Here is a 15,696-nt window from a genome sequence, read left to right as displayed (position 1 = left end):
TGTGAAAATTGATGGCAAGATGAATGCAGCATGTTATCAGAAAATAATGGCAGACAATTTGCCTTCTGCACGAAAGCTGCACATGGGACGCTCATTGTCAGCACGACAATGACTACAAGCACAAGGCCAAGTTGACCCTCTAGTGGTTACAGCAGAAAAAGGTAAAAGTTCTGGAGTGGCCAGCAGTCTTCTGACCTTAATATCATCGAGTCACTCTGGGGAGATCTCAAACGTGTGGTTCATGCAAGACGCCCAAAGAATTTGCATGACCTGGATACCTTTTGCCAAGACAAATGGGGGGCTATGCCACCAGCAAGAATTTGGGGCCTCATAGACAACTTTTACAAAAGACTGCATGTTGTCATTGATGCTAAAGGGGGCAATACATAGTATTAGAAACTAAGGGTATGCAGACTTTTGAATAGCGTTCAGTTAATCTTTTTCTTTGTTACCATGTTTTATTTTATGATTGTGCCATTCTGTTATGGCCTACAGTTGAATGTGAATCCCATTAGAAATAAAGAAAAGTTTTTTGCCTGCTCACTCTTGTTCTTTACAAATGGTACATACAGTATATTACCAATTCTCCAAGGGTATGCAAACATTTGATGACATGAAAAGGAAATTATTTGGGCCAGAAAAAAATATGTTTGTCTGGTGGATTTTTTCATGTACCATTCCCCTTGGCAGATGAGCCAAAAAGGTAATTTTGGACACCGTATGCCAGTATTGGGACTGACTGGCATACATTAGATCATTTTGTCAGGCATTAACATCATGCCAAGTTTTAATATTTAGCTTGACACCACTAAGCATTGTGTTAAACTAACATTTCTTATGAAGTTTACTTCCACCACAAATAGCATCAATGAACTGTATGACTTTTGCCACTGGCCAATTTAGTAGTTTTGGCCTGAAATAGGCCAAGTGGTATCTTACTACTTGGAAAAGTCACAAGTATTGAGCAATTTCTAGCGAGACTGAAGACGAACTTTACACTAACAAAGGTATTTCATTTCATGGTACAACAATGGTTGTTTTTCTTTCTTTTGTGAATGACATTGATACAACAACTATCAATATAGGTGACAATAACTGACATTTTCGTCAACTGAAAAGATGAGAATCGTGGAAACACCAGAACCCGGTCCACAACATGTTCATAAAGAACAAAACGTTAGGTTTTTTTGCTGAACAAATCCAACCTAGTGCAGCTTTGAGTACTTGGTATTGGTACTCGCTATCAGCAAGTACCCAGATATAAGTACTCGTACTCAGTCTGAAAAAGTGTTATCAATGCATCCCTAATTGGAATTGTGTGCCACTTGCCACAGAGTGTTGTGTTTTTAACTTTTAACAAAAGTGGGCAACACGGTACCCATCATTGTTTTAATAAGCTGTTTTCTGGCCACCCTTAACCATTGTTGCACCGTCTAATATATGCTAAGCCAGGTTACTGTAATCTAGTGAACACCGTAGGAGCTTTCCCAACCAAGAGATTTGATTGGTTAGACAACCTGAAAGGCGTCACAGATTTACAGCAAGTTACCGCCTCTGATTTACAGCCTTGCCTTGTCGAGGCCTCTTGCTATGGAACTAACAAGCGTGGAATTAAATTGTATCTATTTCTTTCACAGAAGAAGTGTCAGACTCCCAACTCTGAATCCAAGGTTACCTTTGGACTCAGTAAAAACAAAACAGCCAGATTGACCCTGATTTTGATTCCAACATCATTTTCTGACTGATATATTTAGTGTCGGTTGCCCCATACATAGTGGTCTGATTACAACCATTTGGCTTCTTGGTCCTCATTTCTTTACAGTTTTATGTTTGACTTTTTGAAGAGACTTTCCTCTTTTTGTTTTGCCTGTTCATGGCCCCTAGAATTCAGGAAGACTGATCGCGGTTTTCTCGCAGTCCGAGTGCCCTTTGAACCAAGTAGAAACCACTTTTTGGGGTCCTGAAGTCCCCAGCGGCATCTCTTAACAGTACCAAGAAGATGAAGAGCACCCCTAAAGTCACCCCCAAATGGCCCACTGCTGCTGACTTTTTTTAGTTCTCAATAAGACATCCCACCTCAGTCCCCCTGATTCACCCCCATTATGAACTGTATAACCACAGTCTTTGAATCCTCATTGGGAAGAGATTATTATGGACATACAAATGTTTATGTAATATTTCTCATTTTACATGTTCTTTGTGGGTGGGTGAGTGTTTAATTAAAGACAGTCTTGTTTTAGTTATTCAGGTTAGTCATTGTTTATTCTTCTGTCAGCCTTCTGGTTGAAATCAGACCGCATTGTCAAATTAACTGGCGCCACAAACTCAGTTTGAAAGAAAATATAGGAATTTATTGTTGCCAGTTTAGAAAGCCTACTCCAAGACACCAATGCCCAACTCTTATGCATTGAAAAATGTTTGCATAAGAGTTCCATTCACCTTTTGGTAAGAAAATGACATTTTGTTGAAATCTGAAATGGACTTTCAGTCTAGGACCTTGTAATCTTGTTTTGGTTTCCAGTATGTTTGATTGGCAAGCAGGGATGTGGATTTATAATGAAGTCAGCTAGGTGATGTAATTGTGCCAAGATCCCAGGGATCCCTTTTTTTTTTATTACTTAAAACATTTTGAATGCCCATGTAGCATAATGGTAATGCCCCCAACAGAAGCGGCCTTGTCGTCCAGGACAGCCTTTCGTTTTATTTTCTCTACTGCGTCTGTGCCCTTGCTAGTTTCAGTCTTTACTGTGGTCTTTCCAACCTCAGGAGAGCTCCTGTAGCTTACTCAGAACATGTCTTTGTTTGTGGTGCTGTGGCAGGAGTTGTGTCCACCTCAGCCTTCAACACCCTGTTCTGCTCTTCACCTCTCCCAGTTATATTCATCTTCTTTCTGTTCTTCTTAGTGGTAGTGTCACTGGGGGCCTCTGCTGCTTTGCTCTCGTCTGGTGCCACACCCTGGTTAGACTTTCCTGGTTTTGCAGCCTTCTTCCCTGAATTAGAAAATAAGACAGCGATGGTGTAAGATTTACATTCTTTGTATGACTGCTTGCACCTACGAATAAAATGTGCTCACAATCAAATGGTACTTATGTTAACAAGGGCCTGAAGTCAAGGGTTGAACTGGGACATTCATAGGTTAGGTTGGTGAAAATCTACAAAGTACTGGAGCTCCGTCTAGCCCTTCTCCGGCTGTATCACTAAGCAGTTAGTGATATCTGGCCACCCAACATCGTGACCTCTTGACCCTTACCCCTCCTCCCTCCTCCAAACTATTCATGGAGATCTCCCATTCCTCACCTCCCTCACGGAGCACTGGTTGTATCCCAGCGGACTTCAAAATGGCCAGAGTAGCTCCTCTTAAAAAACAACAACTCTGATGTCAAAAACTACAGGCCAGTATCATCATGAGTTTCCTTTCCAAGACACTTGAGAGTGCCGTCTTCATCCAACTCTCTCCTCGACCCTACCCAGTCACGATTCAAAACAGGCCACTCCGACGAGACTGCTCTCCTCCGTGTAACTGAAGTTCTTTGCGCTTCCCAAGCCAACTCTCCCCGGTTCTCAGCCTCTTGATCCATCCGCTGCCTTCCAACACTGAACCACTATTTTCCACCCTCTCCGATTTGGGATTCTCAAGCTCTGCTCACTCGTTGATCGCTACCAGGCAGACCAATCCTGCCAGGGGACGTGGAGAGGATCGGTGTCTGCCATGACTACTGGTTCCTCAAGGCTCGGTTCTTGGCCCTCTCCTCTTCCCTCTATACACAGAGACTCTTGGGTCGCTCGTTTCCTCACATGGTATTTACTATGACTGTTAACCCACGCCCCACCGGACGCCTAACTGATATACTTTATATCTGCCTGCACACTGTTATAGTGATAAATCTACCTTGTCGTCCACTAGAGCATTTAATGCACACTACAATGCCCTCCCTAATAGCAACCAAAAAAATACAAGCAATATATTTATTCTTTAAATTTTAACAGATTACATATTTGCTCTTTTTTTAACATAATGTTTTTACCCTCATGTTTTTTTTGTTCTCTTCTGCCTGTCATTATTGTTGTGTATTTTCGTTGTTATACTGTGCTCTTGTTAGGCCTTTGAGTTTTATATGCAGGAAAATCCCTGACTCAGTGACAACACACATCTCTGTGTGCCTGGCCGACAACTCCACTTGGATGTCGGCCCGCCACCTCAAGCTTAACCTTGAAAAACTCAGCTGCTCTTCTTTTGAGGGAAGGCCCTTCCGCTCTAGGACATGTCCATCATGGTTGACAACCAGGCTTGGAATTTCGTCATTTTAGGGGCAAGGCCATTTGGCCTTCGGTGTCACAAAAAATGTTTAGTGCACAGAGGCCACATGACAGGGCACAAAGGCCACTGAGTGAAATAGCTAGGAGGATTTTGAGCTTACAAATACACAACTTCAGTTGCTGATAAGAAAAAAAGCATGCATGACAAAAACATACGATTCACTTTTTGAACATCATACTTTGAATAATAACTTATTATAACTATACTTACAACTCATTGTGTTTCATTTCAGAACCTTTCATTGAGAACATTCACATGACGCACTGGAAGCGGTATGTTTTGCTATTAAATATAGCCTTTCAGATATAGATATGAGGTAAAATACGTTTTTGTTTAGATTTAATAAATATCAATTGTTTTAGACAAGTTGCAAATCGTCAAATTCAACTTGCGCGACAGACCAGACATCATGTCATAAAAGTGATCAAACGTAATTACTATTTTTCCTTTACCAAAAGGCATGAAAGGTAGCTAAAAATGTCTAGTTAACACTTGAGAGAAGACTATGCTCTGTCATTTGTAACAAATACGCATTTCAGAGGTTTCTAAGGTACCTCTCTGTTTCTTGGCTGGAGTGCTCCCTTCCGCCTCATCTTCCTCCCCAAAGCCTCTTCCTCTCTTCATCCTTTTCCTGCTGCCAAACATTTCATCATCATCCTCATCAGTTGACACTTCCTCAGGGTACTCATCCTGTGGGAAGACTCCTGAGAGAGAGCAAGAACAAGAGGGAAAAAATAGTTAAAAAAAAAAAAATCAGCATTATTCACCCACTTCTTTCAGAGGGGATATATACATCAGGACTCCCATTTCCAGTTATGAACATCAGGGCCCCTACCTTCACTGAGATCACGGAAACTGTAGGAGAAAATTGGAAAGAAAAGAATCAAGAGTCAAACAAACTGCAACTCCTTTTCACCTGGGTCCATACACAGTGTGGGTGTGTTTTTCTCACATCTTGATGACTTTGTAGAGTCTCTGTCTGTTGTGACTGGAGGTGTTGCTGCGGCTGGCTAACCCAAACAGCCTGTCAGCCAAGGCAGAGTAGTCAAACTGGAGAACGGGTCCCACTTCCTTATCATCCAGCATCTCAGACTCAGAATCACTCTCAAGGTGAAGCATTTCATCTTCCTCTTCATCCAAATTCTCATCATAATCTGTTGATAACGTGCCTAAAAATGAAGGGTCAGAAGATGGTTTAGATGATCTCATACATGAATATTTATAAGTAGACGCTGTGTGTCGGTAATTAGACAGAATAAGAATAATTAAATGTTGTGCTAAAGAGACGCATGGTATTCAACCAAAATCTGCTCTATTAAATGTGAATCTTATTCAATCTTCCTTCATAGCCCTGACAATACCCACCACTGGACTGCTTCAGAGCGGTTTTCTTTGCAGGTTTTTTGCCCTTCAGAGTCTTCACTTTTTCTTCCTCTTCTTCTTCAGAAGCCTGTCCTGAGTCAGAGTCATCTACACCCACACCTGAAGCCTTCACCTCCTTCATCAGGTCTTCAATGGCGAAAGGAGCTTGGTCCACAATGACGCTGAAGATACTGCTGCAGATAGCCTTAAGCAGGATCCGGCTGAGATGGGGGGACATGAAAGAGGGGAGAGGATGTGCAGAGAGGGTTGAAACTATGTAAATGGTGATGCAAATTCATTTGAATAGGGTCACAGAAGATAAAACTCACTCTTTGGTCTTGGATGCTATTTTGCAGAACGGGTCAATGAATGTCAGGTTCTGAGCTGCTGTGAGCTGCAATCATAAGCAAAGCCCAATCATTCAGTTGCGCAAAAAAAAAAAAAACGGAACAATGGATGTCAATCATGTTTTGGGACATTAAAGGATCCACAATGTACCTCAGCAGATCCGACTGCAGCCAGCTCTGACATGTAGAGGTCCATTATGTGAAACTGCAACCCAGCAGGTGCTCCACTGGTACTGTGGAGGACCTGGGAAGTCAGGACATCCAGGAACCTGGTCACCAAACTGTGGAAAGAAAGCACCTAACTCTTCAGGGCATGCATGAACAAGGGCTTACAGGTACTGAACACTCCAAAATCCATGTTCGTCTGACGTTTTCAACACGTCGTTGAGTTAAGGTCACGGGTCAAAGAGTCACCCACCTGGTCTCCCATTCTTTGCTCTTCATCATTTCCAATGTTTTCCGGAACATGAAACGAACCAGCTATCAGACAAAAAGACAAAGTTGTCCAAATGATCTATGTAGTATATCCTCTAGGTGTAGATGATTTAGTGGGTAAGGAAGTGCTGCTGACAGTTCGATCGATGGAAGAATAGTAACCTGGAAAAACTTATCCATACGAAGTCTGTCAATGCCAGTCCATTCTTTTTTCATTGTCTGCAGGAAAGTCTCCAGAAAAAAAAACTCTACAAGAGAGAGAAGAGACTGAATACAAAAACTTCTAATGTCAAATTGGACCACATTTCCTGTATAATTCTGGAAGTCCTTCAATGGGAGATTTCTAAATTACTACTATAACAAAAAGGACTTACGAGTTTGAACATTCTGGAAGCAGTGAATGAGACCAGAGATCTGATTTGACAGCTCCTCCTATTGATAGAAAAATAATTGTGTTTGATGGAACTGCCCCACAAATCTTGTCAAATTGCCTTTTTGTTACCCTGTTAACAGAACAGCATGTAGTGAGTCGCTCTTTCTAGAACTCACCTGAAGTAGTAACTTGTCCTGCATCCACAGACAATAAAAGAGGCCCTTCCATAACTTGAGTAACTCATCGCTGGAGAACCCACCTAGGGAAAAGGGAAGCTCTGGTGATTCAACTGGACACTATCAGCACGATATTGAAGGAATCGATAGCGGTTAAAAATGTTGCTCGCACATGCGCTTGTTAATCTAACCTTTTCTTTAAGTGGTGACATTTTAAACCCTTCTACAAACATACTGGGTTTTTTTTGTTAACTGTTGTACTGTTAAATGACGAAACAGGAGTTAAACATGCACGAACGACTCGATGGGTTAGATAAGCTAGCAACTCAAATGAGATGAGGGAGACATGCTGCGTTATACTTTCAGCTCATGAAAGCAACGTGTGTGTGTGGTCCTTTTTCGGGTACCCCCTTCATACTTACCGTCGGTGGCTTGTGACCTAACGGTGATATATTTTTGTAGCTTCTTGATAGCCTTTGTTCGCATGGGCATCTCGTTAGAGGCCAATCTTTGGGCGAACTGGATCTCTGGTGCTTGTATCGGCGTCATGATTCCACTAACTCACGTGGAAACACTTTTGGATAACTGTGACACCTTTCTTTCTGTGCTTTTCTTCCTTGCCAGGTGATGACGTACCGTCAGAAGTTGGCATTCTGCATATCACCACTGGGCGGCAATGGTTCTCTTTCTTCGGCTTTACCTCGAACCCATAATCCAATTCCATGGATGAGAGCAATCACACCCTAACTTTTCATTCCGAGATAATTATTTTGTGACTAAAATATGTATGGTGAAAGATCTTTTAAATGTATTTTGTAAAGTCATCTTTATTTTTATCAGACCAGTAAAAACAGAAAAGTTACCTCTATTATTCAAATAAAGGGAAAGTATTTAGGCTGTGCGTAAGCTGTGTATTGATTTGATTTGATTCAACTTTATTGTCATTGAACAGTACAAGTACAGTACAACGAAATGCAGTTAACATCTACCCCTCCAAGAACTGCCACCTTAACGTGGTGGAGGGGTTTGAGTACCCGAGTGACCCTAGGAGCTATGTTGTCTGGGGCTATATGCCCCTGGTAGGGTCTCCCAAGGCAAACAGGTCTTAGGCGACGGGTCAGACTAAGAGCGGTTCAAAACCCCTTAATGAAGAATTCAATTTTGAGTACCGTGACGTCGCCCGGAATGGCGCAGCCGGGGCCCCACCCCGGAGCCAGGCCCGGGGTTGGGGCTCGAATGCGAGCGCCTGGTGGCCGGGCCTTCCCCCATGGGGCCTGGCCGGGCTCAGCCCGAACGGGTGACGTGGGGCCGCCCTCCCGTGGGCTCACCACCCACAGGAGGGACCATAAGGGGCCGGTGCAAAGAGGATCGGGCGGCAGTCGAAGGCAGGGGCCTAGACAACCCGATCTCTGGACACGGAAACTGGCTCTAGGGACGTGGAATGTCACCTCGCTGGCGGGGAAGGAGCCTGAGTTAGTGCGTGAGGTTGAGAGGTTCCGATTAGAGGTAGTCGGGATCACCTCTACGCACGGCTTGGGCTCTGGAACCACACTCCTTGAGAGAGGATGGACTCTTCACCACTCTGGAGTTGCCCATGGTGAGAGGCGGCGGGCTGGTGTGGGTTTGCTCATAGCTCCCCAGCTCTGCCGCCATGTGTTGGAGTTTACCCCGGTGAACGAGAGGGTCGTTTCCCTGCGCCTACGGGTCGGGGATAGGTCTCTCACTGTTGTTTGTGCCTACGGGCCGAACGGCAGTGCAGAGTACCCGACCTTCTTGGAGTCTCTGGGAGGGGTGCTGGAAAGTGCTCCGACTGGGGACTCTATTGTTCTACTGGGGGACTTCAACGCCCACGTGGGCAACGACAGTGACACCTGGAGGGGCGTGATTGGGAGGAACGGCCCCCCTGATCTGAACCCGAGTGGTGTTCAGTTATTGGACTTCTGTGCTAGTCACAGTTTGTCCATAATGAACACCATGTTCAAACATAAGGGTGTCCATCAGTGCACGTGGCACCAGGACACCCTAGGCCGCAGGTCGATGATCGACTTTGTTGTCGTCTCATCTGACCTGCGGCCGTATGTCTTGGACACTCGGGTGAAGAGAGGGGCGGAGCTGTCAACTGATCACCACCTGGTGGTGAGTTGGATCCGATGGCGGGGGAGGGAGCTGGACAGACTCGGCAGGCCCAAGCGTACTGTAAGGGTCTGCTGGGAACGTCTGGCCGAGTCTCCTGTCAGAGAGATCTTTAACTCCCACCTCCGGCAGAGCTTCGACTGGATCCCGAAGGAGGTTGGAGATATTGAGTCCGAGTGGACCATGTTCTCCACCGCCATTGTCGAAGCGGCCGCTCGGAGCTGTGGCCGTAAGGTCTCCGGTGCCTGTCGAGGCGGCAATCCCCGAACCCGGTGGTGGACACCGGAAGTAAGGGATGCCGTCAAGCTGAAGAAGGAGTCCTATCAGGCCTGGTTGGCTTGTGGGACTCCTGAGGCAGCTGACGGGTACCGACAGGCCAAGCGGGCTGCAGCCCGGGTGGTTGTGGAGGCAAAAACTCGGGCCTGGGAGGAGTTCGGTGAGGACATGGAGAAGGACTATCGGCTGGCCTCGAAGAGATTCTGGCAAACCATCCGGCGCCTCAGGAGAGGGAAACAGTGCCCTACCAACGCTGTTTACAGTAGAGGTGGGAAGCTGTTGACCTCAACTGAGGATGTCGTCGGGCGGTGGAAGGAGTACTTCGAGGATCTCCTCAATCCCGCTGACATGTCTTCCATTGAGGAAGCAGAGGATGAGGGCTCAGAGGTGGGCTCGTCCATCACCCGGGCTGAAGTCACAGAGGTGGTCAAGAAACTCCTCGGTGGCAAGGCACCGGGGGTGGATGAGATCCGCCCTGAGTACCTCAAGTCTCTGGATGTTGTGGGGCTGTCTTGGTTGACACGCCTGTGCAACATCGCGTGGCGGTCGGGGACAGTGCCTCTGGGATGGCAGACCGGGGTGGTGGTCCCTCTTTTTAAGAAGGGGGACCGGAGGGTGTGTTCCAACTATAGGAGGATCACACTTCTCAGCCTGCCCGGGAAAGTCTATGCCAGGGTTCTGGAGAGGAGAATACGGCCGATAGTAGAACCTCGGATTCAGGAGGAACAGTGTGGTTTTCGTCCGGGCCGTGGAACACTGGACCAGCTCTATACCCTCTACGGGGTGTTGGAGGGTTCATGGGAGTTTGCCCAACCAATCCACATGTGTTTTGTGGATTTGGAGAAGGCATTCGACTGTGTCCCTCGCGGCATCTTGTGGAGGGTGCTTGGGGAATATGGGGTCCTGGGTCCTTTGCTAAGGGCTGTCAGGTCCCTATACAACCGAAGCAGGAGCTTGGTCCGCATTGCCGGCAGTAAGTCAGACTTGTTCCCAGTGCATGTTGGACTCCGGCAGGGCTGCCCTTTGTCACCGGTTCTGTTTGTAATTTTTATGGACAGAATTTCTAGGCGCAGCCAGGGGCCGGAGGGTGTCAGGTTTGGGGACCACACAATTTCGTCTCTGCTCTTTGCAGATGATGTTGTCGTGTTGGCCCCTTCTAACCAGGACCTTCAGCATGCACTGGGACGGTTTGCAGCCGAGTGTGAAGCGGTTGGGATGAAAATCAGTACCTCCAAATCCGAGGCCATGGTCCACAGTCGGAAAAGGGTGGCTTGCCCACTTCAGGTTGGTGGAGAGTGCCTGCCTCAAGTGGAGGAGTTTAAGTATCTAGGGGTCTTGTTCACGAGTGAGGGAAGGATGGAACGGGAGATTGACAGACGGATCGGTGCAGCTTCTGCAGTAATGCAGTCGATGTATCGGTCTGTCGTGGTGAAGAAAGAGCTGAGCCGCAAGGCGAAGCTCTCGATTTACCAGTCAATCTACGTTCCTACTCTCACCTATGGTCATGAGCTTTGGGTCATGACCGAAAGGACAAGATCCCGGATACAGGCGGCCGAAATGAGTTTTCTCCGCAGAGTGGCTGGGCGATCCCTTAGAGATAGGGTGAGAAGCTCGGTCACCCGGGAGGAGCTCAGAGTAGAGCCACTGCTCCTCCACATCGAGAGGGGTCAGCTGAGGTGGCTTGGGCATCTTTTTCGGATGCCTCCGGAACGCCTTCCTGGGAAGGTGTTCCGGTCCCGTCCCACCGGGAGGAGACCCCGGGGAAGACCTAGGACACGCTGGAGGGACTATGTCTCCCGGCTGGCCTGGGAACGCCTCGGTGTCCCCCCGGAAGAGCTAGAGGAAGTGTCTGGGGAGAGGGAAGTCTGGGCATCCCTGCTTAGACTGCTGCCCCCGCGACCCGGCCCCGGATAAGCGGAAGAAGATGGATGGATGGATGGATCTAACCAGAAGTGCAAATAGAGGAGTGCAGAAAATGTACAGGTATTTACAAACATTAAATATATGTATATTACCAGTGGAATGTGTAATGAGGCAAATGCAGTACAAATGGCAATACTAAATGTGCAATAAGGCAAACAGAGGAGGGTATAGTGTATTAGATATAGTGTATGTTACAAGTGGGATAATAGTTATTCGGGTGCAAATGGAAATTTAAAAATGGTATTCAAGAGCAAAAGAGGCAAATGAAGGAGTGATGTATTAAGGTCGCATGTGCACACGGGATGCAGAGATAGCAGCGGTGATGTTGATGGCAGGAAGCTGGGCACCAGTGATGTGCTGGGTTGTTTTCACCACCTGTTACCATGCCTCTCTCCTACTTCGTTTCGGTCCCCTTCATATTCCTGTATTCATCAGTGACATCGCTCTGTCAGTAATGCTCCGGCAGTGCTGGCTGTGTGTGGTTGGTGTTGGCGCATGTTGAAAGCTTAGTTAACTAGCCATCAAGTTAATTATTGTCAGAGCAAACCGAAGTGGTAGCTAATTCAGCTAATTTCGCCTGATGGTTTGGAAGATGGCCAGCTTAAGCAGCCAGTAGCGTAGTTAGGTACGTAGCTACATTGTAGTAGCCAGAGGTGTGGACTCGAGTCACAAATATGATGACTTTATACTCGACTTGACAAAATAAAAAAGACAACCAACTCGACTTTGACTTTAACACAGGAGTTCCCAAACTATTTTGGCCGATGGCCCTATCTAAAACTTATCGCTACCCCAACCATGTGAAGAAAAAATATATAATCGTTATTCTTTTATTTGCGGCTATGAGAGTAAATTGTAAAACATTCTCCCCCGACCCCCATTTGGGAAACTCTGCTTTAATACCATTCACTTGGACTTGAGCCTTTTGACTCGAACTTACTTGATACCCTACTCAAGCACAAATATTAAAAAGTGCAGCGCATCAACTCTTCATTTAACAGATTACAGTTTGAATCCGACAGCAGCCAATCAGTTTGCCCGCGGTAGTGGACAGCAACGTCGGCAGGTGAATTCAGACGAAGCCCTTGGAAAAATGATAGCTTACCCAAAATAATTGGATATAAAGACGCTTTAGTCAACAAAAAACGGATTGCAACTTGCAAAACCTACGGAAATTACAGACGGAGGGGCAAGTTCCTACTTAGTTCGGCATTTTAAGTTGCACAAAGAACGGTAAGTCGTGGCTAATATAGCCAGAGCCCAATATAGAGCTACAACTGGCGAGTCAGTTGGTAAACTTAATCTTGTCTGACTTTACTGCTGTTCCTAAAACCACCCACATCCTGTTTACATCGGCTCAGTCCTGATAGTTGTTTTTCTTCAGGTAACTCATCGTAATTAAATGGTTGCCGGGCAAACACGGATGTTGTCACTAATTCCACTAAGCCCAATTACATTTACCTTCACACCACCCTTTTAAACATGAAACATATTTACATTCACCAGTAAACAGCGCTTCACTGAGACTTCCACTTCCAGATGGTTACTATGTATGGGGATGACTTTGCTCCCATCAGCTAGTAATTTAATTGTCATACCGTCCTGCATGTGCCACACTGTGGAACACACAGTAGTCAGTCAAATCTCAGTGGGTCTGTTAGTAATGTGCTGTATGGTGCTTACAGGGAAGACTACTAGAACAAGCCCTAATTTGTATTTCCTAGATGTGAAGTCTTTTAAAGTCATGGGGGAGAACTTTTAATTGCCAAATGGGTCTTAAGCCTATGTCAGATTGTGTGTGTGTGTGTGTGTGTGTGTGTGTGTGGGAGGGGCAGGAGGATAAAGAGAATGATTAACAGAGAATAAGGGATAGAAGGAAGCACAATTTTGACTCTGATACCTCAAGGCCTGGGATTTAATAGATTTTTCACAGTTCACTAAATTTGAATTAAATATAATTGGATATATAGATGGATAGGTTTTCTCACAGCATTTTAGTTAACTTCTCCAAGATGTTGTGCAGGTTGGGGCCAAAAGGTTGCTGGCTTTGTCAGACCAATAGCTGCGAGAGCGGTCAGACCCTGGAGATAGGACGCCGTCATTGGCTCACAATTAACCACTCTGATCTAATCCACCTTCATTTATACATTTTAATGTCCCACCGATATAAACAGGTAACATAGCCAGCACACAGCAGAAATCATGGCACTTGTCCTAGCTGCTTTTATTTGTAAAGCAGTTGTCTGGTGACAAGGACATGAACATACATGCATTTTACTCTATGATGTTCTCTACGAGGCATCTACAGTTGCTGGTGTGTCTGGCTGATCCTACATTTCCGACTGTCTCCACTCACTGTCTGTGACACTCCGGCTCATACCCCACTTGTTAGCTAAACAGTGGCCTTCCACTAGTAAATGTCATCTTTCACACAATGGCCTCCATGAGTCTGACACTATGAAGTCTTTTAACAAATGCAGCTGAACCTCATTTCTGTTTGATTTCATGTCTGTTTTCAGTTGTGTTCAATAGAAAACAAATATTTCAAACACAAATGTAGCTGAGCTGTTAAAATCTTTACATCCTGTCACTTTCGATCTTTCATTCTGGCACACATCACAGATAAATCCTCTTAGGATGGATTGGGTATGGAGACATTTTAATCACTCATTTTCAACAAAAAAACACATTTAGAAAATAACGCACTGTGCAACACTGCAAAAGCTGAGTTTATAAAAAAAACTGAGATGAAAGCTTCTGTGGGTGAGGATAATTAGTTTGATACAGTGTCTCTGTTGTGATTAAGGAAGTACAATCGGCTTCTCTTCACGCAGCTTTGCATGGAGACAATCAGCATAAATGAAAATGTCTATTGTTTGGTGAGTTGGCACTGTAATTGGTTCTGTTGTGAATATGTACTGTATGATAAGGAGGGAGAGAGAAGAAATGTAATAAGAGAGATGATCAGGTAAAGAAAAACAGAAAAGGGAGGTGAGGTTTCGAAATCCCCAGAAATTACGTGTTCCTACTTTCTCACATCAGTCATAGCAGGTTGCTCCCTTTGGAAACAAACACACACTCACTTAGATACTCAAACCCACACAAATAAAACACACATTAATAATCACACAAATGCATAAGCCACTGCAGACACAAAGGCTCACAGGCAGTTTACTCAATTAATGTCAGGCTTGGTTGAGCCACTTAATTTTCTATTGTCTGTGTGTGATCATTTTGCAGCTTTTCTTTTTGAATCACATCCGTCTGTCTCTCTGAGGGTCTCTTGGATGGGAGGTGTTGGTGGCGGGCAAAGATCAGAACAGTAATCACTTACACACACAACTCTTCAATGAGCTCAATAAATCACTTGTGTTCACAGTCATTAAACATGAAAGAGATGAACTGAAGGATTCCATCAAGTGCTGAAATGCCAGGGAAAGAATGGTCCAGAATGAGGTCAGTATTCCACACACCTCCCTACAATACACCCGTCCCTCACTACACCCGTCCCACACTACACCCGTCCCACACTACACCCGTCCCACACTACACCCGTCCCACACTACACCCGTCCCACACTACACCCGTCCCACACTACACCCGCTACACACTACACCCGCTACACACTACACCCGTCCCACACTACACCCGTTACACACTACACCCGTTACACACTACACCCGTCCCTCACTACACCCGTCCCTCACTACGCCTCATTACACACTGCACCCGTTCCTGACTACACCCGTTACACACTACACCTGTTCTTCACTCTTGTTAGGGTCCAGGTGTGTGACTGGAGCCACCTGAGTGGCTTTGCAGCAGTCCGTACAGACGTACTTCAGGAAACAGAGATAGGCGCTCCCCGACACAATAACGGTGATGATGATGATGATGGTGGCACCGAAGGCAGGGGACACGGTGTTCTCCAGGACCGACTTCAGACCGCCGACACTGAACCCAGCACCATTGCCCTCCGCCGGATTCGCACCTGGTCGGCTAGTAGTGTGACCTGGAAAAACAAGAAGGTTTGGGGTCAAGCTCCAGACAAAAAAAAAAGCCTAGGAAACTAGGAGGCTGTGTTCATCTGCCAAATTCCATTGCTTTAGCTCATGCCAGGCTGTTTGCGGATGAGAATCGGTAGTGTGTAATCCTGAAGTGAAACAGAAACAGAAGTACGTCTCTTTCAGTTGTCGACTGACTGTCTGCCAACACATCATAAGCCACTCATTGAAATCGTGTCTTCACAGGGAATGTCTAATTTGAGTCATTATGACTGTGCCGTAAGGAAGGCCTGGCCCTTGAGAACAGAGGAGAACAAGAGGAAGACTCCCCTGGGATCCACCTGTGCTG

General features: G+C 45.8%; 1 protein-coding gene across 1 annotated transcript; it reads right to left on the bottom strand.

Annotated features, from left to right (window-relative positions):
- Positions 1 to 2,189: 2,189 nt before the first annotated feature.
- LOC105031511 (ribosomal RNA processing protein 1 homolog A) lies at positions 2,190 to 7,736 on the bottom strand. Its single transcript, XM_013139192.4, has 12 exons — positions 7,434 to 7,736; positions 7,012 to 7,094; positions 6,837 to 6,894; positions 6,625 to 6,710; positions 6,446 to 6,507; positions 6,179 to 6,308; positions 6,010 to 6,074; positions 5,684 to 5,901; positions 5,271 to 5,487; positions 5,154 to 5,173; positions 4,873 to 5,022; positions 2,190 to 2,990 (listed from the first exon to the last, which is right to left on the bottom strand). Exons 1-12 carry the CDS (start codon positions 7,558 to 7,560, stop codon positions 2,782 to 2,784), a joined length of 1,425 nt encoding a protein of 474 aa, XP_012994646.2. The 5' UTR covers positions 7,561 to 7,736; the 3' UTR covers positions 2,190 to 2,781.
- Between the last annotated feature and the right edge of the window lie 7,960 nt (positions 7,737 to 15,696).

This window comes from Esox lucius, chromosome 20 (assembly GCF_011004845.1).
Source record: "Esox lucius isolate fEsoLuc1 chromosome 20, fEsoLuc1.pri, whole genome shotgun sequence".
In the NCBI taxonomy this organism is placed as follows: Eukaryota; Metazoa; Chordata; class Actinopteri; order Esociformes; family Esocidae; genus Esox; species Esox lucius.
The sequence above is the reverse complement of the archived record's forward strand: the minus strand, read 5'-3'. Positions and strand labels throughout refer to the sequence as shown.